Source organism: Salmo salar, chromosome 06 (genome assembly GCF_965601325.2).
Source record: "Salmo salar chromosome 06, fSalSal1, whole genome shotgun sequence".
NCBI classification, from domain to species: Eukaryota; Metazoa; Chordata; class Actinopteri; order Salmoniformes; family Salmonidae; genus Salmo; species Salmo salar.
The window spans coordinates 64,706,092-64,727,279 of record NC_138296.1 but is presented as its reverse complement, the minus strand read 5'-3'; the positions used below and the strand labels follow the sequence as shown (position 1 = coordinate 64,727,279).

The following is a 21,188-nucleotide window of genomic DNA, read 5'->3' as shown; positions in this document are numbered from 1 at the left end:
TGCTACAACTCTCCTTAGTCGCAAGAATTAATTATATTAAAATGAATACTCTCCCAAAGTTCTTCTATCAGTGCCTTCCGATTTTTTCTTCCCAATACATTTTTCAAAAAGATCGACGGCCTAATACTACCCTTTAAATGGGACAAAAAGCCCCCCAGGATGCAAAAACAGCTTTTGCAGAGGCCCAAACCAGACGGCGGTCTATCTCTACCGAATTTCAGTATCTATTTTTGGGCCGCCAACCTTACGATCATTCACTACTGGTTGCAGAGCAGAGAGATATACCCACCCCCAATTTGGCTAGAGATGGAGGCTGCCTCGTCTATACCGGCATCGTTGTCTTCCCTCGCACACTCCTCCGTTACTGGCCCTTACTCCTCCTTCACCAAAAATATGTGTCAAAACAACATTGAAGATCTGGAATCAATTTAGGCGCCACTTTGGGTTTCAAACAACCTCTTTGTCTCCGGTAGCCTCAAACCCAGCTTTTCCCCCCATCTATGATTGATGGTGCTTTCTCAACATGGTCTAGTCTCGGTATTAAAAGATTCAGAGATCTGTATATTAACAATACATTTAGTATGTTTGAACAATTATCAGCTAAATTTGGTCTCCCCAGACATCATTGTTTTAGGTTCTTAAAAGTCCGGAGTTACATCCGCAGCCTAGATCCCAGATTCCCCACCCTTCCTGGTGAAACACAGTTCGACATTTCTTATCCCACTTCCTACTCTGAAAGGCACCTTGTCAATAATCTATAGTCAAATTTGCTCACTATAAGTCATCTCGTTAAACAATATTAAATCCTCATGGGAGGAGGAACTGGGTGAGGAAATATCTGATGAACTATGGGAAGGGGCACTCAAAACGGTACATAGCTCTTCTATTTGCGCTCGACACGGCCTCATTCAATGCAAACTCATTCATAGGGCCCACTGGAGCAAAGCAAGATTATCCAACATTTACAAGGATGTGAACCCTAATTGTGTACGATGTAATCAGTCTCCTGCTAATCATGTACACATGTTTTGGTGTTGCCCTTCTCTTGTTGGTTTCTGGAAAGACATCTTTAACACACTCTCAGAATTAAGCGGCACACAGATCGAGCCAGACCCTTTTATTGCACTATTTGGCGTTTCCTTACCCACAATACAATTGACCAAAATGAATAAGGATGAAATTGTCACTTTGTTAGCGAGACTATTCATTTTACTTAGATGGAAATCCTCTGCAGCCCCTTCTCATGCTCTTTGGATTAAATCTGTTTTGAATTGCATAAAGTTGGAAAAAATTAAACGCACTCAGTGGGTCTGTAGACAAATTCTATTTAATGTGGGATCCCTTCTTTTCTTATGTTAAACAAATACATTTCCCTGCAGTTCCAGAGTGATGTATATTTATATATTGGTGATGTAAGAGGCCTGGTATGTGCAGACACGACATCTCGGATGTTAAGGACGGTATTATCTGTACTAGTTGACCTATAACAACTGTATCAAAATATATATTTTTCCTTATTATTATTTTTATTTATAAAAAAAAAAAAGTCTTTCTATGTTTTGCTGTATTGTTGTCTTTGGTGTGTTTTATACTACTACCAAATAACTTACAAGTGCAATTATTTTCTAAATACTGGTATTGAAAATTCAATAAACAAAGTATATATAAAAATAAAAAAAAGAAATGATGCACTTGATCTCAATCAACGTGATTAGAGATCGTAGGATAGCATAGAGGAAGGGCAGCCATATACAACAGTGTAAATAGTTTTATTACATGTGTATTATAGGATATTATCTACTAAATAACATGAATGATGTGCTTCATTGTGTTCCATCACAGGGAGTTAGAGATCTACTGAAGGCTCTGCTGGATAAGATTCAGACCATCCCCAACACCGTTAGCTCAGCTGTGGTCCAGCAGCTGCTAGCTGCACGAGAGGTGCGCCTCCTTTCCAGCCATAGGCTTTTTCCACAAGAGTTTGGGGATTTCCGGTTGAGTTAACCTGCTGAAATGTTTGTATATCTCCTCACAGGTGGTGGAGTACATCCTCGACAGGAACGCGTGCCTCCTGCCTGCCTACTTTGCCATTACAGAGATCAGAAAACTCTATCCCGAGGGGATGTTGTCACACTGGGTATGTTTTTAACCAGGCTATATTCATGTCATTTGTGTGGATGATGAATTGATTTGAACCGAGATGCATAGCATCTGAGCTGGTCAGTCTTTCACGCTATCCTTCTCTTTTATTCTAGCTTCTGGGCAGTCTCATGTCAGATTTTGTAGACAGTTTTCGGCCCACTGCAAGAATTAACTCCATCTGTGGTAAGGCCACCATTTGCACCCAACCTGCTTGGTATTGAGCCGTTGTGAGATATATTTATTTGGGAGTATTGCTCAGAGAACTTTAAGTGACCTATCATATGTTTGACCTGTAGGGAGATGCAGCCTCCTTCCAGTGGTCAACAACTCTGGCGCTATCTGCAACTCCTGGAAGCTGGACCCCACCACATTACGCTTCCCTCTCAGGGGCATGCTGCCCTTCGACAAGGTACTACTCCTAAACCTATCATACCTATCACCTCCATAGAAATCTTTTACCCAGACAGTGTAAAGCCTGTTTGTCAAAGCTTTTGTCAAAGGGTGTGGGTGTTTCTCCCCCAGGACCTGTTTGAACCACAGACAGGGCTGCTGCGATATGTGCTGGAGCAGCCCTACTCTCGAGACATGGTCTGCAACATGTTAGGGCTCAACAAGCAGGTACATCTCCTCTCCTGCCCTGCCCTGTCAGCTCTCCCCTTCCTCCTCTACCTCCCCCCTTGCTCTTGGTATCACAGGTACAGTACACAAGCCAAGGATGCTCCAGATGACCAGCCTATCACGTGAGGTGTCTTGTACTGTATTTTAGTGCATCTGATTACCTGTAGAATCCAGATGAAGGCAAACAACAATGGTTTGCATTGCTTTGTTTCTATAAGGCCAGCCTCCAATCTATTCCCTGCCAATTCAGTGCACTATGTTTACCCCTAGCCCTGCTTGGCAGCTCAAATCAACGGTGTTTCAAGATCTGTCTGACTCTGCCCCTTTGGCCCAGGGACACACAACAACGAGTATTGGTGTAAGGGAATACACCAGTTAATATGCCCCGTCACATTCACTTGATGTGTCTCTTAGGAGTACTCCGGCTTTACTGACTGACAGGGGAACTTGGAGCTGGCCTCCTAGTCACTGTTTTGTCTTCTCCTTTTTTCTTCCTTTCTTTTTGTTCTGTCCTGTCTTGCCCATCCTCCAATGCTCTAGACCTTGAACATTGCTCAGGTATGTTCACAATCTTCCTGTTGTATTGTGACTAACCAGATACTGGACGCAGCTTCCTAGCCACACTGATCACGTCTAGACAACCAAACAAATGAAAAATAAAGCAAAACATAGGGCTTGAAATTACCTTAGATAGAAACCGATGTCCAAGAGCATGTGAAAGAGCTTATATGACAATGCATCACATTGACAGGATGTGCAAGGGTCTACAGTTCAGCTCCCCTTGTTGGCCACGTAGTGTGGTCCGTAGACGTCGCATCTCATTGGAGTTTTAATGCTGTGGCTGTTGCTGTCTGTCAAGACATCTCTCAAAGCTGTTTTTTAAGAACATACTTTCCCACAGATGCGTTGTGTTCGGTCTTGGGTTTCAGAATTCCATCTCCCGTCCCAAGATCCTGTATACAAGTCCAAAAACACAGCAGCTTGACAATAATTTTGCTTCTCTGTCTTTCATAGATTATTCTACTTGATATTTCAGTGTCACCTCTATACATAGCTAGACACAATTGAAACACTCTTTCAACTGCCTGTACACTATGGCAAAATGTGTTAATTCTCATTTTATGGTGGCTAACTCCACTGCCCCTTTAGTCTCCCTGCATTAGATAGACTATGAATTCATGTTGTTGAATTCATTTTGCAATTCTAAGAATGTGCAGAACAGCATTGTAAAAGCTCTCGTGAGATCTCAAGGGAAAATGATTGTATACAAAGTAGTAAAATGTGAACAAATTGTATCAATTGCCACCAATTGATACAATTGCAAATTTGATATTATTAGAATCTACTTTGGTGTGTTATATTATTGAATACACTAGTTCCTTCCCTATTCCAATGTCCTTGAATTTAATAGCCTATATATATATTTTTGAATGAAACAAAAGCATGTTACAAATATTAAACATTTACAAGTTCAAACATGCAACAACATTACCAAATCAGCAAAGAGGATTGGACATTTTCTGTTTGAAACTAGAGGTGTACGTACCTGAGAATGACATGTTAATTTCAAGCCCTGATCTGCTGCATGCCGGAATGTAGTATAGTCCTGTCTGTTTTCAGCTGTGGTTCAGGTGTCCCTTGACGTTTGCACTGCAAGAGTTTTCCATTTGAATGTTAACACTAGATAGGCTATGTTGTTGCAAGGTAGTAGATTTAAAAGCACTCCCGGGAATATCCGGAATTGACCATGTCTTTGTTCCCATAGGAGCATGATCAAATTTGTCTTTTGCCATTGAGGTTACATTATTGGATTTTGACACGTCCACCACAACAGGGATGATTTGGTTCAATAGCTACTATGAATCATGTGCTGACTGACTAATTACTTTTGAGTCTGCTTTCACCATGACTTTTGGCGATCTTCTGATTTGAGTCGTTTTCCTAATGCAATGGGCTGAGCCTTACTAAAATGATCCTTATTACATTTCAAAAGGTAGGTCCAAGTAATCAATCTTTGGTCCTGGCCCTCTATCGGAACATTGTACTAAAAGGCAGCAAAAAGGCTCAAAAGAACCTACTGTATACATAATTCCATCGAAGATGGCTTTAACTCTTTAGGTTCCATAAACCAATTCCATTGGTTGGACACTCATCAGACCAGCCTTAATCCAGTAAAGAAACCCCCATCTCAGAAGAGCATGCGTTGTACCTCTGTTCCCGTCCCCACCTACCCTTTGGAGGTGATGCTACCCTCTGCTCACAGCGTGGTGTTGAGATGAATGGCAGTGTGTTCTATACCTGCATGTCACTTTCAGGGGGCAGCTGCAGTATATCAGAAAGAGAAAAGTACCTTTTGTGGCGTCAGAACAAACAGACTGGGTATATCGACGCTTGTTCTCAGTCGATCAGCATTGTTTTTCCGTAAACTTTTTGACCACACGCCATTATTTATTCGGTGTAAGACTGATTGTAAATGTGCAGAGCACCACCTGTTGAGTAAATATTGTCTTAACAGGTGATTTACATTGGATAGATTACTGAAATTACTTTATCAATGATAGCAAAAGTGACCAATGTGGTGATATAGTGCAGCTACTCTGGGATCTGGGCTTTCTTTGGCAGTGGTGTAGTCTTCATGTCATGCTCTGTTTTGTGTGTGTGTTTGAGTCAGTGTGTACCCTCTGTGTGCCAGGGACAAGCTCTGTTTGTACCCAACATTTATGAGACTCCCGTTTGGGCCAAGTGTCTAGAGTGATGTTGGTGTGAGACCGTGTTTGGAGTGGAGTAAGAGGGAATGGAACTAAAATGAAGCTGTCAATGAGGCTAGTCAAGTGCCCCATTTAAATTTTTTTTTACCTACATTTCTGAATCCACTGTATGCCGATTTCACTTGTTTTGTTGAGGTATGGGCCAGTGCTGAATTCCCTGTATGAGGTACATTAGATTTTTTTTTAAAATATATATATATATATATTTTTTTTGTTTACACCCCTCTCTGACCTCTGACACCCGTCTCTCTGGGCTCCCCCCCCCAGCACAAGCAGCGCTGCCCGGTGCTCGAGGACCAGCTGGTGGACCTGGTGGTGTACGCCATGGAGCGCTCGGAGACCGAGGAGCAGTTTGACGACGGCGGCACCAGCCAGCTCCTGTGGCAGCACCTCTCCAGCCAGCTCATTTTCTTTGTGCTCTTCCAGTTCGCCAGCTTCCCGCACATGGTGCTCTCGCTTCACCAGAAGGTGAGGTGGTGTTGATTTGAAACACAGATGCACACTTTTATAGAAGTGGACACAGTCATTTGTCCTATTATCGTGAATGCTTTATTCTTGTTCTTGGTTCATTTTTACCATTGGCGATTGAATTGGCTCTTTTGTTCCACACTGCTAGTCTGTGAGACAGAGAGACTGTTATATAGACCATGTCTAAAATGTCTGTGTCGTGTGTGTTGCTCCTCAGCTGGCCGGTCGAGGTCTGATCAAAGGCAGAGACCACCTCATGTGGGTCCTCCTCCAGTTCATATCTGGCAGCATTCAGAAGAACGCCCTGGCTGACTTTCTCCCTGTCATGAAGCTGTTCGATCTTCTCTACCCAGAGAAAGAGGTAGCCTGTGTGTGTGTGTGTGTGTGTGTGTGTGTGCGTTTCAGCTCCTCCATCTGTTGAATCACCGCTGCAGGAACCAGGAGGCTCCACTCTGAGCTGCTGTCTCCAAGGGGACGCAGTGAAGGCATCTGCAGCTCCATCTCCCCCCACTTGACTTCCAGCCAAGTCTTCCATTAGCATGCAAATTTTGGATCTATTTACTAACGCTGCGCTAACACACAATCATGGCTTACTTGTCCCGCTTAGCCCAGAGCTAAGTGGATATTTATTAGCTTTCTGACCAATGATGATACAGCCAATTGTGAATGAATGAGTGAAATATTTAGTGACATAATACGTTTTACTAGTCAGGTGATAAAACCATTTACTTGGTGTCTACTTAATTTAGAAGATGTTGATATGAATTGATAATTTATTGACGGTTTTATTGGGCTGATTAGAGACATCGTGATGTGTGTGTCTCTACAGTGCATCCCGGTGCCGGACATCAGCAAGCCCCAGTCGACCCACGCCTTCGCCATGACTTGCATCTGGATCCACTTGAACCGCAAGGCTCAGAACGACAACTCCAAGCTGCAGATTCCCATCCCCCACTCCCTCAAGCTGCACCATGAGTAAGAGAATGTCTCAATCAAATGTATTTATAAAGCCCTTTTTACATCAGCAGATGTCACAAAGTGCTATACAGAAACCCAGCCTAAAACTCCAAACAGCAAGCAATGCAGATGTAGAAGTACGGTGGCTAGGAAAAACTCTCTAGAAAGGTAGGAACCTAGGAAGAAACCTAGAGAGGAACCAGGCTCTGAGGGGTGGCCAGTCCTCTTCTGGCTGTGCCGGCAGGAGATTATAAGAGTACATGGCCATTAAGGCCAGATCGTTCTTAAAGACGTTCATATATGACCAGCAGGGTAAAATAACAACCACAGTGGTCAACACCTCTGGAGTAAATGTCAGTTGGCTTTTCATTGCTGAGCATTCAGAGGTCCAGGCAGCAGGTCCCACAGAAAAAGAGAGAATGTCAAAACAGCAGCTCCACCTTTAGAGGCCAGTATGTACTTAACACCAGCTCTTGTCTGTCATGTTGTCTACTAGAACGCTCATAAGGAATCACTTAGGCAGCCAGTCTAAAAGTGTTTGTAGTCAGTGGTCACCAACTTGCAATATAACTCACAGATGCATGATTTGTGATTCCTTAATAGGCAGTTTGAGATAAAAGCAACATCTCAAATCTGGGATTCAATTGCATTTAAACTGCTTGCCTGCCTCCTATAATATTTGACCTGTCCTTGTGTGTTTAGGTTTCTCCAGCAGAGCCTGAGGAACAAGTCCCTGGGGATGACAGACTATAAGATCGCCCTGCTGTGTAATGCCTACTCCACTAACTCGGAGTGCTTCACTCTGCCCATGGGCGTGCTTGTGGAGACTATCTATGGCAACGGCAGTATGCGCATCACCCTGCCTGGCACCAACTGTACCGCATCAGGCTCCGTCACACCACTACCCATGAACCTCCTAGACTCCCTCACCGTCCACGCCAAGATGAGGTGGGATATACTTACCATAGAGAGATACTGTATATCTCTATAGTCCCTACAATGACTACTACTGCTCCTTTCAATGGTGCTGCCAGGATATCCCAGCAACATCAACAGTCTTACTTAGTTTAGTTAGAGCTCTTACTAGGGGTTATTGACGTAAGAATGGAACATCCTCAGTCTGAGAGGCTTACAGGAAAACTAGAGGATGCGTCCTATGATGTTTTTAATTAAGTTACAAAGAAAAACAGCTTGAAATGCTGTGCTAAAAATAATCTACTTTAATTCAAATGCATTATTTTAGACCCCTGCCATGTTTTTTTTTTAAGGTCACGCCATTATGCAATTTTATTCACATTTATACTGCCCTATTTAAAATGCAAGAAGGCTTGGATAATTTGTTTTTATTTAAACATATAACATTTAAACTCTAGTCATTTTCCCTCGCTCGGGTTTAGTGTAGCCCAGGGTGTATGAAATGAAATGGCTCTGTGCTCAATTACAAAGAACAGATGAGAGCGCTGAAGCGTGATGTCTTCTCCCTCTCTTCTGTTGATCACTGTTGTATTCTCCCTGCTGTTAGTTGCCATTTACAATCAAAAGAATAGAGTGATAATGGCATCCATCCATTTCAACCTAAAAGCTATTTTTACAGATGAGTGGGTTTTGTTTTTTTGACAAGATGTTGTCGCTAATGAAAAATCATCTGCTCTGGTGGCTTTGCAGTGGATTCAGTGCTTATTCATTTTACAATAAAGCCATCTGCAATTTCTGAGCCAATAATGCCTTGAACATTCAGCTATTTTCTGCAAATACCAACACTTGCATAAGCAGTATACTGACCGTTTAGTGATCAAAGCATAATACATAAATTGGAAACTGCATACATTGGTCAAATCTCATTGACATTTCCCCTGTCCCCTGTACTTAAAGCCTGATCCATAGCATCGCCACTCGGGTGATCAAGTTGGCCCACGCCAAGTCCAGCATCGCCCTGGCCCCAGCGCTGGTGGAGACCTACAGCAGACTGCTGGTCTACATGGAGATAGAATCTCTGGGCATCAAAGGATTCATCAGTAAGTCCTGTAAACTCTGAATCGCCTTACAGAGCTTATCAATCCCTGCCTGAATTTTTTTCCCAAAAGAGACCTGGTTCATGTTCCGAAAGGCACACCATAACAAAACGTTTTGCAACGCAAAACTAGAATGTGTGTTTTCATTTGACAAGTTCAGTTTCTCCCACCCAGTTTCAAAAACGTTTCTCCTTGCTGAACACGACCCTGGCCTGAGCGAGCAGCATGGCCAGCTTAACTGTATTCCAAATGCATCACAGATGTTCTAACTGCGACAACATGGTGTCCTGTTTTACCAGGCCAGCTCCTGCCCAACGTGTTCAAGTCCCACGCCTGGGGCATCCTTCACACTCTGCTGGAGATGTTCAGCTACCGTATGCACCACATCCAGCCCCACTACCGCGTCCAGCTGCTCAGCCACCTGCACTCGCTAGCCGCCGTGCCCCAGACCAACCAGAACCAGCTGCACCTCTGGTCAGTAACTACAAGATCAGGCACAGTCGGACACAATATTTAGGGCCATGTCCTGGTTGCATAAAACTCCTTAAGTCAATTTTGCCCTTATCTTTTCCCTTAAAGTTTCCTTAACTTTAAGTCAGGTGCACGAAGCATTTAAAGTTGAATTCCCCCCTTTAATTAAGTGAAAAGGTTAAGGGTGCCCATGAGGTCCCTTAACTGCTTCATTCAGTATGGATATCAATGTAAACAGCATTTTTGGAGGTGATTGTTACTTTCATCTGCCCTGGTTACAAAAGAAAAACATCAACCAGCTAGCTACTTAGCTAAACAAGGGAAGATACACAATCCATGGCTACAAAGCTAGCTGGCTAGTTAGCTAGCTACTCTGTAAGCTAGCTTGACATGCTAGAAAGTAATAGATGAATGGTTTATCATCTGAAGCAATTTGGTGGTCCTGTTTTGATTGTAGAAGTTCTGTTTTACTATCTCACAAAATAAATACGATCTCTTTGACAAGATGTTTAGTCAGTGAATCAGGCCGTCTCCGTGGTAACCAGATACTCTTTCTGCAGTACATGCTTTCAAACTCCCTTAAAACCCCTTGAAGTGTGCCCTTACGTAAGGGAATATTTTAGGAGCTCTATGCAATACCCTTAAACTATTTCCCTTAGGTAAGGCAACATTATAATTCCTTAAGGGAAACACTCAACACCCTAGGTGTAGTCATATACTATAACTAGAGGCCTGAATATTTCCTGGTTAGGTCATTTGACCAGTAAAAACTCCTTCACCTACGTGGTCAGCACCACAGGGGTTAAAGGTCCTTGAGCTCCTGCGCAGGCAGGGTTGCTCATTACAATCACAGATACATACGACCAGAAAGGATTTAGTACTAGTCTATACTCGGGGGTCAAGCCAGTGCAAGCCAAGGTGTTATAAGAGGAAGGATGCGCTATTGAGCGGACGTTATTCAATCATTGCCAATTCAAAAAGAACGTTCCATATAAACATAGAAATGGGTCAGCGTTTTGCATAGACGAAACTCTGTACATAACCACGAGCTTTTACTGTGAAATAAAATTAACTTTTTTTTTTTGTATTTCTGTTTCTGTGTTCTCAGTGTTGAGAGCACAGCGTTAAGGTTGATCACAGCGTTGGGGAGTTCCGAGGTTCAGCCTCAGTTCACCCGCTTCCTCAGTGACCCCAAAACGGTGCTGTCAGCTGAATCTGAGGAGCTCAACCGTGCCCTCATCCTGACTCTGGCCAGAGCCACCCATGTCACAGGTCTGCCTCTATCTAACTTTCAGTACCAGTCAAAGGTTTAAAGGATTTTTCTTGATTTTTTACTATTTTCTACATTGTAGAATAATAGTGAAGACAATAAAACTATGAAATAACACATAGAATCATGTAATAACCCCAAAAGTGTTAAACAAATCAAAATATATTTTATATTTGAGCTTCTTCAAAGTAGCCACCCTTTGCCTACAAATCAAATTGTATTTGTCACATGCACCGAATACAACAGGTGTAGACCTTACCGTGAAATGTTTCCTTATAAGCCCTGAACCAACAGTGCTGTTCAAGAAATAGTTAAGAAAATATTTACTAAATAAAAAGTAACACAGTAGAATTACAATAATTAACAATAACGAGGCTATATACAGGGGGCCCGGTACCAAGTAAATGTGCTGGGCTACAGGTTAGTCGAGGTAATTTGGACATGTAGGTAGGGGTGAAGTGACTATGCATAGATGATAAACAGCGAGTAGCAGCAGTGTAAAAACATAGGGGGAGGGCTCAATGTTAATAGTCCGGGTGGCCATCTGATTAATTGTTCAGCAGTCTTATAGCTTGGGGGTAGAAGCTGTTAAGGAGCCTTTTGGACCTAGACTTGGCGCTCCAGTAACGCTTGCCGTGCGATAGCAGAGAGAACAGTCTATAACTTGGGTGACTGGAGTCTTAGACAATTTTTTGGGGCCTTCCTTTGACACTGCCTGGTATATAGGTCCTGGATGGACTACACTCTGTAGCACCTTACGGTCAGATACCGAGCAGTTGCCATAACAGGCGTTGATGCAACTGGTCAGGATGCTCTCGATGGTGCAGCTGTAGAACTTTTTGAGGATCTGGGAACCCATGCTAAATCTTTTCAGTCTCCTGAGGGGGAATAGGTGTTGTCGTGCCCGCTTCACGACTGTCTTGGTGTGTTTGGACCGTGGTAGTTTGTTGGTGATGTGGACACCAAGGAAGTTAACCCTCGACCCGCTCCACTACAGCCCCATCGATGTTAATGGGGGCCTGTTTGGCCCTCCTTTTTTCCTATAGTCCACGATCGTCTCCTTTGTCTTGATCACGTTGAGGGAGAGGTTGTTGTCCTTGCACCACACAGTCAGGTCTCTGACCTCCTGCCTATAGGCTGTCTCATCATTGTTGTTGATCAGGCCTACTACTGCTGTGTCATCAGCAAACTTAATGATGGTGTTGGAGTCGCGCTTGGCCACACAGTCGTGGGTGAACAGGGAGGACAGGAGGGGACGAAGCACACACCCCTGAGGGGAACCGGTGTTGAGGATCAGCGTGGCAGATGTGTTGTTGCCTACCCTTACCACCTGGGGGCGGCCCGTCAGGAAGTCCAGGATCCAGTTGCAGAGGGAGGTGTTTAGTCCCAGTGTCCTTAGCTTAGTGATGAGCTTCGTGGGCACTATGGTGTTGAACGCTGAGCTGTAGTCAATGAATAGCATTCTCACATAGATGTTCCTTTTGTCCAGGTGGGAAAGGGCAGTATGGAGTGCAATTGAGATTGCGTTATCAGTGGATCTGTTTAGGCGGTATGCAAATTGGAGTGGGTCTAGGATTTCTGAGACGATGGTGTTGATGTGAGCCATGACCAGCCTATCAAAGCACTTCATGGCTACTGATGAGAGCTATGGGGCGGTAGTCATTTAGGTAGGTTACCTTCGCATTCTTGGGCACAGGGACTATGGTGGTCTGCTTGAAACGTGGGTATTACAGACTCGGTCAGGAAGAGGTTGAAACTGTCTGTCAAGACACTTGCCAGTTGGTCTGCGCATGCCCTTAGTACACGCCCTGGTAATCTGTCTGGCCCCGCGGCCTTGTAAGTGTTGACCTGTTTAACCTCTATGGGCTAGGTGGGATGCTAGCGTGCCACCCGTGGTGCACTCCATCAACAGCAGGTGCATTTCAAGAGCGGCAAATTTGAATCCAAATAAATGTCAAAATTCAAATTTTTCAAAAATACAACTATTTTACACCATTTGAAAGATAAACATCTCCTTAATCTAACCACGTTTTACGATTTCAAAAAGGTTTTACGGCGAAAGCATAAATTTAGAGTATGTTAGGACAGTACATTTACAAGAGTTGTGTGTAATGTTTTGTCAAGTCAAAGACAGGGTCACCAAAACCATAAAACCAGCTAAAATGATGCACTAACCTTTTACAATCTCCATCAGATGACACTCCTAGGACATTATGTTAGACAATGCATGCATTTTTAGTTCTATCAAGTTCATATTTATATCCAAAAACAGCGTTTTACTATGGCATTGATGTTGAGGAAATCGTTTCCCTCCAATAACCGGCAGTCAAGTCAGCGTCACAAATTAAATAATTAAAATTAGAAAACATTGGTAAAATATTATATTGTCATTTAAAGAATTATAGATTTACATCTCTTGAACGCAATCAACTTGCCAGATTTAAAAATAACCTTACTGGGAAATCACACTTTGCAATAATCTGAGCACTGCGCCCAGAAAAATACGCGTTGCGATACAGACTAGACGTCATGTTGGGGAGATCTAAAATCGAAAATACTATGTAAATAATCCATTACCTTTGATTCTCTTCATCAGATGTCACTTCCAGGTATCACAGGTCCATAACGAATGTAGTTTTGTTCAAAAAAGCTCATCATTTATGTCCAAAAATCTCCGTCTCGTTAGCACATGATGTAAGCCAGCCGGACTTCTCGTCATGAACGAGGGGAAAAAATATATTTCCGTTCGTTCAAACATGTCAAACGTTGTATAGCATAAATCATTAGGGCCTTTTTTAACCAGAACATGAATAATATTCAAGGTGGACGAATGCATACTCTTTTATAACGTATTGGAACGAGGGTACCCAACATGAACTCGCGCGCCAGGTGTCTAATGGGACATCATCGTTCCTTGGCTCTTGTTCGGTCAGATCTCCCTCCAGAAGACTCAAAACACTTTGTAAAGGCTGGTGACATCTAGTGGAAGCAATAGGAAGTGCCAAAATATTCCTCAGCCCCTGTGTTTTTCAATGGGATAGGTTTAAAGGTAATACAACACATCAGGTATCCACTTCCTGTCAGAAAATGTCTCAGGGTTTTGCCTGCCAAATGAGTTCTGTTATACTCACAGACACCATTCAAACAGTTTTAGAAACTTTAGAGTGTTTTCTATCCATATATAATAAGTATATGCATATTCTAGTTACTGGGTAGGATTAGTAATCAGATTAAATCGGGTAAAAAAATTTTATCCAGACGTGCAAATGCTGCCCCCTGCCCTAACAGGTTAAAACTTTCCACCTTCTCCACTGCTGTCCCTTCGATGTGGATAGGGGGGGTGCTCCCTCTGCTGTTTCCTGAAGTCCATGATCATGTCCTTTTTGTTTTGTTGTGAGAGGTTGTTTTCCTGACACCACACTCAGTGTCCTCACCTCCTCCCTTTAGGCTGTCTTTTCGTTGTTGGTAATCAAGCCCACTACTGTTGTCGTCTGCAAACCTGATGATTGAGTTGGAGACGTTCATGGCCACGCAGTCGTGGGTGAACAGGGAGTACAGGAGCGGGATGAGCACACACCCTTGTGGGGCCCCAGTGTTGAGGGTCAGTGAAGTGGAGATGTATCCTAACTTCACCGCCTGGGGGCGGCCCGTCAGAGTCCAGGACCCAGTTGCACAGGGCGGGGTTGAGACCCAGGGCTTCCAGCTTTATGATGAGCTTGGAGGGTACTATGGTGTTGAATGCTGAGCTGTAGTCAATAAACAGCATTCTTACATAGGTATTCTTTTTGTCCAGGTGGGATAGGGCAGTGTGATGGCGATTGCAATTTATAGATCAGCAGGTAAGGGTGCTCTCGAGCGGCTAGGTGTTCTTTAACATTCGGCCATCCGATTTGCCACCAATGCTCCTTATAGGACACATCACTGCACTCTATACTCTGTAAACTGGTCATCTCTGTATACCCGTCGCAAGACTCACTGGTTGATGCTTACTTCTAAAACCCTCTTAGGCCTCACTCCCCCATCTGAGATATTTGGAACGAGCAACCTCTTCATTCAAAGACTCAAACATCGACACTCTTACTGACAGTTGTGGCTGCTTTGCGTGACGTATTGTTGTCTCTACCTTCTTGCCCTTTGTGCTGTTGTCTGTGCCCAATAATGTTTGTACCATGTTTTGTGTTGCTACCATGCTGTGTTGCTGCCATGCTATGTTGTCTTAGGTCTCTTTTTATGTTGTGTTTTGTCTCGTCGTGATGTGTGTTTTGTCATATATATATATATATATATATATATATATATATTTAATTAATTAATTCTTGGTATTTAAAAAGAATCCCAGCCGCTGTCCCCGCAGGAGGCCTTTGGTAGGCCGTCATTGTGAATTTGTTCTTAACTGACTTGCCTAGTTAAATAAAGGTTAAATACAAATAAATGTTTTTACAAAGCAGCCAACAAGTGCTTAGCATATGTGGGAACTCCTTCAAGACTGTTGGAAAAGCATGTGCAAAGCTCTCAAGGCAAAGGGTGGCTACTTTGAAGAATCTCAAATATAAAAAATAACTTTTTTGGTTACTACATGATACCATATGTGTTATTTCATAGTTTTGATGTCTTCACTATTATTCTACAATGTAGAAAATAGTAAAAATAAAGAAAAACCCTTGAATGAGTAGGTGGTGTTCAAACTTTTGACTGGTACTGTATATGTAATGTCAATTTAACATTTAACGCGTGTCTGATAATGGCTGTGAAACTCATCATAGGTCAGCATTAACAAAACGTTCTCCTAACCCAAGACTCATTTTCCCTCCGCTGCTTTCTCTGGTCCAGATTTCTTCACGGGCTCCGACTCCATCCAGGGTACGTGGTGTAAGGACATCCTGCAGACCATCATGAACTTTACCCCTCACAACTGGGCTTCTCATACCCTGAGCTGCTTCCCTGCTCCTCTTCAGGTACAGCGAGAGAGTCACTAATTGGGATTTGGGTTTATTTTCTACAAGGGGCAGCCATAGAGAATTATTGACTGAGAGAATCCTATTTCAAACGCAACATATCACGACGGTACCTCCCAACCCAGCTAAAGTGAATGTTATATTAATGCTACCTACACACAGACTGAGCCCATTCATTTTTTTCAGATGACAGACGGACACAAAGTCCCAGTGGTACATATGAGTATTTATCCTTTTCACTGAAGGAAGGAAAAAAGACACATCTGTGTGCGTGTTCCCTCAGGCGTTCTTCAAGCAGAACAACGTTCCCCAGGAGAGCCGCTTCAACCTGAAGAAGAACGTGGAGGAGGAATACAGGAAGTGGAAGAGCATGACCAACGAGAACGACATCATCACCCACTTCTCCATGCAGGGATCGCCGCCCCTCTTCCTGTGTCTGCTGTGGAAGATGCTCCTGGAGACTGACCACATCAACCAGATCGGCTTCAGGTACACCACAAAGTATTCACTTCTTTTCTATTCTACAGTTGCACAACACTTAACCATTTTTATTTGAGCATTTATGAAATGTATTTGACAGGGACAGTGCACAATAATCAACGTTTCAGGTTCAACATCAGGCCATCAATTCATTTTTAACGGTAGCAGGGCTACGTACTGTGGATTTGTTCTCATTGTCCTGCTGATATATGGTCATTAATAAATATAAGGTAGCCTGGGACCATTTTTAATGAGGTCAACATTCTGATTGGCTGAGCTCTGTGAATGTTAAGTGAGTGGGGAACAGAGGGCGTAGCTTCCCTGGGGTGCAGCTGCCCTCTCTCCAGACAGAGGACAGTTGTGTGGATGGAGATGCCTGACCCCCCCCCACACAGACACGTCCCACTTGTCATTCTGATCACGAGTGCTGAGAGATAATGATCTTTACACTCGCCGCACGCACCAATACAGCTCCGCTTCCGCTATCATCTCGTCTTTTAATTTATTTCTCTGAGCTTTTTTTTCCTCAGACAGTCTGTACCAGCAAGGCGGTTTTTAAAGTGCTTTCTGAAGCAGAAGTCGTGGCGACTGCCTGACAACCTGTAGGCAGTGCCGAGCTGCTAAAGTGCTGTTGCTGATCCCATCTTAGTGTGGAAATCAGCACAGCCTCACAGCCAATCTCTTGAGCCGGATTGCGGGTTATGTGATGAGTGCTACTGTTCCGTAGACGCTATCTGCTCCCTCTGCAGGCCAGGGGTTTGAGGCGATTGGAGAGCAGAGCTCTTCTGCTTATCACCAGGCGGGAGGGGTGAAATGGCTGTGACGGGCTGCTGTTTGCGTAACCCTCCGGAGGGAGTCTCTGCAAAAGTTCTTAAACACTCCAATGACTCTCTCCCAAGCACCTTCTATACCCCTCTCTCTCTCTCTGACACTTTCTTTCCAACTCTCCCTCTTTCTCTCTCCATCTCTCGTCTGTAGGAAAGAATCCATGGCCTCTCCCTCTGTCCCCAACAGAGTTTGAGTGTGAGGAATGCGAATAGCCTTGTCTACTGTAAACCTGCCTCCGGCTCTTTACGTCACTACCCAGTCGAGAGTGATGGCTTTCCTCTAGTAGGCAGTCATGCGCCGCACGCCACCATTTGTAATATGATTTACCGCCAGTGAAAGGTATTTTGCAACAGGGCTTTTAAGAAGTGACTAAGGACTTTGCTTTTGCGGTAACTGGCTGCTGGTAATGGCAGCCTGTTAATGCATCAGAGCCGGTACAGTAAAACGGCTCTCCTCCTGTTCTCTAAATAGGGCCTGTCTGCTAGGAAGCCCAGAGTCTGGGGGATTGGGAGAGATCGGTGGTTGTGGTAGGGCCAGGTGGTGTGGTACGAAGGCTGCCACAGGGGCACTACCACTGGGAACGGCTGCTGTGGGCCCTAAGCTTGGCTCTCAGCTTCTGGATGCTGTTGAAGGGAACACACTGAAGCAGATGGTGTCAGAAAGCTGTTTGCTTGTTGTTGTTTGTGTTGATGATTGCTGTAAGGGTGCTGATGGTGTTTGAGAACAGCTTTGCATTGAATCATGAAGTAATTGTGTTATTGACAGATGGCCTTTTTGAATTCAGAGGAATGAATACTCACTAGTTATAATGACTCATGGTAAACAAGCAATGGTACTGTACATTATGTCAATTTGACATGTGCGTGACTGTGCATGTGTCAGTATGTCTGTGTGTTGTGACACAAGGCCATCCTCCTGACCAGCCGTGTGTCCTGTCTTGCCCCAGAGTTCTGGAGAGGATCGGGGCACGGGCGCTGGTGGCCCATGTCAGGACGTTTGCAGACTTCCTGGTCTATGAGTTCTCCACGTCGGCCGGTGGCCAGCAGCTCAACAAGTGTATCGAGATCCTCAACGACATGGTGTGGAAGTACAACATTGTCACGCTGGACAGACTCATCCTGTGTCTGGTAAGGATGAGATGAAACTGTGGGCCAGTCATATGGTTCACCTCAAAGAAAGTCTTTGAAAGCTTCAATCACATTATGAATAATTACGTTTTCAGATCATGTACATGAATATATCATTGTTCAATATAAAACTGGTTCAGTTGTTATATAACCATGTTTAGTTCCCTACTAATCTCTCCCTCGTTCCCATCGCTTCCCTCGCTCTTATCTCTCTCCTCTCCAGGCCATGAGGAGTCACGAGGGTAACGAGGCCCAGGTGTGCTACTTCATCATTCAGCTCCTCCTCCTCAAGCCCAACGACTTCCGCAACCGTGTCTCTGACTTCGTGAAGGAGAACGCCCCCGAGCACTGGCTGCAGAGCGACTGGCACACCAAGCACATGACCTACCACAAGGTACCGTACTGGCCCCAACCCTGGAGCTCTGACTGACAGCTCCAGCATGGAAAGAGTAGCACTGCCTGAAAGACAGTCTGAAAGGAACCAGAGAGGGGCTCAAGGCGATACGAACGTAAATGTCAACGGGAGGCCACTGTAGCTCAGCCTGCACTGTTGCCTGTTGACATTTGGCCCTTTTTTTAAATGTGACATTTACATTGGCTGGGCTGGGATCTCAACTGAGCTTTCTGTGGAATTAGCTGGGTTACCTCCATCTGTTCTGCTGGGGTGATTGAATGACCTCCACTCACTGTTTCACTGCTCCCAAGCTTGCTCTTTTAATAAAGCTTGCAGGTGATACAGTTCCATTTGACTTGGACTCTTGTTTTCTTCCCTATTGTAACAGAAATACCCGGAGAAGCTGTACTTTGAGGGCTTGGCCGAGCAGGTGAACCCGCCCATGCAGCAGCAGTCCCACTACCTGCCCATCTACTTTGGTAACGTCTGCCTGCGCTTCCTGCCCGTCTTTGACATCGTCATCCACCGCTTCCTGGAGCTGCTGCCCGTCTCCAAGTCCCTGGAGACCTTACTGGACCACCTGGGAGGACTCTACAAGTTCCACGGTGAGGGAAGGGTACAAGACCACAGGGACAAGCTCTGGTCTGTTGCTTTGATTGTCTATACAGCCTGGAGGTATACTAACATCACGAAAGAGCCCTGATAGAAAACCCCCTTTATGAATCAATGTTACGCTTGCACTTGAAACATTTGGAATGATGTTATGTGACGAGGTCAGTTCAGATGGAGGGTCTAGTTGACCTGAATTGTGTGTTTCTCTGTGTCGTCTCCAGACCGTCCGGTGACCTACCTGTACAACACGCTCCACTACTACGAGCGTCACCTGCGCGACCGCACCAACCTGAAGAGGAAGCTGGTGCACGCCATCATGAGCTCTCTGAAGGACAACCGGGCGCCAGGCTGGTGCCTGAGTGAGACCTACATCAAGTGTGGCATGAACCCCCGTGAAGACAACGTCTGGATCCCCGATGACACCTACTACTGCAAGCTCATCGGACGCCTCGTCGACAATATCCTTTGCTGCTGTTTATTCCCGAGCGCGTTTGACCTGTCCAAATCATTATCAGACTGTTTTCTCTGTCCTTCTGTCAGGATGTTCAGACTGACGAAAGTAGTCGTACGACATCTACGAGGGAATAGTTGATGTGCTAGATTGCTAGAAGATCTTTCCTAGAAAGTCTATGGCGTTCACACACTGTTGTGTAGCTGGTGTTGCTCTCCCCAGTGATGTCTCTTCAGTGTCATCCTTGACCTGCGGTCTCACCGATGGCTGGCAAGTCCCCCGGGCCGTTCCCTAACTGTGACTGGAGGTTCAACGAGTTCCCCAACCCGGCCGCCCACGCTCTCCACGTCACCTGCGTGGAGCTGATGGCCCTGGCAGTGCCCGGCAAGGACGTGGGCAACGCCCTGCTCAGCGTCGTCCTCAAGAGGTCAGAATGGGGTCATAGATCAAACGGGGCAGTAAGCAGCCAATTAGAGGGGAGATTGAAAGGTCTCTAGGCTATGTAAACAAGCACAGTCTTGTGTGCTCTCTTGATGCACGTGTAAATGTTCCATTGTTATGCCAAAGTTCCGGGGGCGAGGAATGGACGATGAGTCATCTCGAAGTGGTGCTGAGTCACTGCAGTGTGTTATCTTTCTGCAGAGCTCAGTTAGACCCGTGTGCCCCTCTACATGACCAGCGTCTGTATCTGTATGGTGTTGTGATTGATTGTCCTCCTGATGTCATGTGACCTCCCTCACAGCCAACCGCTGGTGCCTCGGGAGAACATCACCGCCTGGATGAACGCGATCGGCCTGGTGATCACCGCCTTGCCTGTAAGACTCCTCTCTGTTCACACACACTAGCACAAAGGCTTTGTTACATATCAGCAACTTATTGCGCCAGAAATCTCTAGTTCACGGCACACAGCAAACCTTTTTTTTTCCATTCACGTGGTCAAGTTTCCACTATCCATGAAAAACAAGGTCCATAAATTGTTGTTCTTACTGCTCACAGTGTAATTCTGGGCAGCCAGACAGTAGTGACAGCTTTACCCAAATAAACATCTACTTCATCCTTCAGCCGTCCTCCAGACTCCAGAGAACTGTCTGGAACTGTCTGAGGTCTGAAAAGTCAGCTAAACGGTATGCGTGCGTGTCTGCCTCTCTCCTCTCTCTAGGAGCCTTACTGGGTGGTCCTGCAGGACCGTATCGTGAGTGTGCTGGGCAGTCCGTGCTTCACCACAGAGACTGAGTGGGTGGGGTACCCCTTCGCGCTGCTGGACTTCACCGCCTGCCACCAGTCCTACTCTGAGATGTACTGCAGCTACGTGCTGGCTCTGGCCCACGCCGTGTGGCACCACTCCAGCATCGGACAGCTCTCCCTCATCCCCAAGTAAGACCCTACATTAGTCTCCTGATTAGCTGTTCTCCAGCCTTCTAGTTCTGGTCCACCAGCATCTCCCTGATTAGCTGTTATCCAGCCTTCTAGTCCTGGTCTACCAGCATCTAATCTCCCTGTGGTAGAGTGGTCGGGGTAGAGTGTTAATTCATCAGTAGATGAACGGAAGAGTGTCCTCCCCTCCTCAATAGCCACCTTTCATCGAGGATACTCATGTGTATCCTACCGCGGGAATATTTTTAAATTCTGCCGCAC

At 44.9% G+C, this 21,188-nt stretch overlaps 1 protein-coding gene across 4 annotated transcripts in view; it reads left to right on the top strand.

Annotated features, from left to right (window-relative positions):
- med23 (mediator complex subunit 23) overlaps positions 1–21,188 on the top strand; it is a 32,765-nt gene that overhangs the window by 5,274 nt on the left and 6,303 nt on the right. The window contains exons 6-27 of one of the 4 annotated variants that reach the window (XM_014205100.3): positions 1,843–1,941; positions 2,036–2,137; positions 2,256–2,325; positions 2,439–2,551; positions 2,665–2,760; positions 3,301–3,318; positions 5,796–5,996; positions 6,214–6,357; positions 6,826–6,971; positions 7,656–7,901; positions 8,826–8,968; positions 9,265–9,439; positions 10,545–10,708; positions 15,537–15,661; positions 15,945–16,162; positions 17,916–18,096; positions 18,320–18,490; positions 18,879–19,095; positions 19,324–19,560; positions 19,815–19,980; positions 20,296–20,368; positions 20,713–20,927. In XM_014205100.3, the coding sequence (XP_014060575.3) occupies positions 1,843–1,941; positions 2,036–2,137; positions 2,256–2,325; positions 2,439–2,551; positions 2,665–2,760; positions 3,301–3,318; positions 5,796–5,996; positions 6,214–6,357; positions 6,826–6,971; positions 7,656–7,901; positions 8,826–8,968; positions 9,265–9,439; positions 10,545–10,708; positions 15,537–15,661; positions 15,945–16,162; positions 17,916–18,096; positions 18,320–18,490; positions 18,879–19,095; positions 19,324–19,560; positions 19,815–19,980; positions 20,296–20,368; positions 20,713–20,927 (3,320 nt within the window). The remainder of the gene's footprint in view (positions 1–1,842; positions 1,942–2,035; positions 2,138–2,255; positions 2,326–2,438; positions 2,552–2,664; positions 2,761–3,300; positions 3,319–5,795; positions 5,997–6,213; positions 6,358–6,825; positions 6,972–7,655; positions 7,902–8,825; positions 8,969–9,264; positions 9,440–10,544; positions 10,709–15,536; positions 15,662–15,944; positions 16,163–17,915; positions 18,097–18,319; positions 18,491–18,878; positions 19,096–19,323; positions 19,561–19,814; positions 19,981–20,295; positions 20,369–20,712; positions 20,928–21,188) is intronic. The other 3 variants (XM_014205101.3, XM_014205103.3, XM_014205102.3) reach the window with 3 other exon arrangements.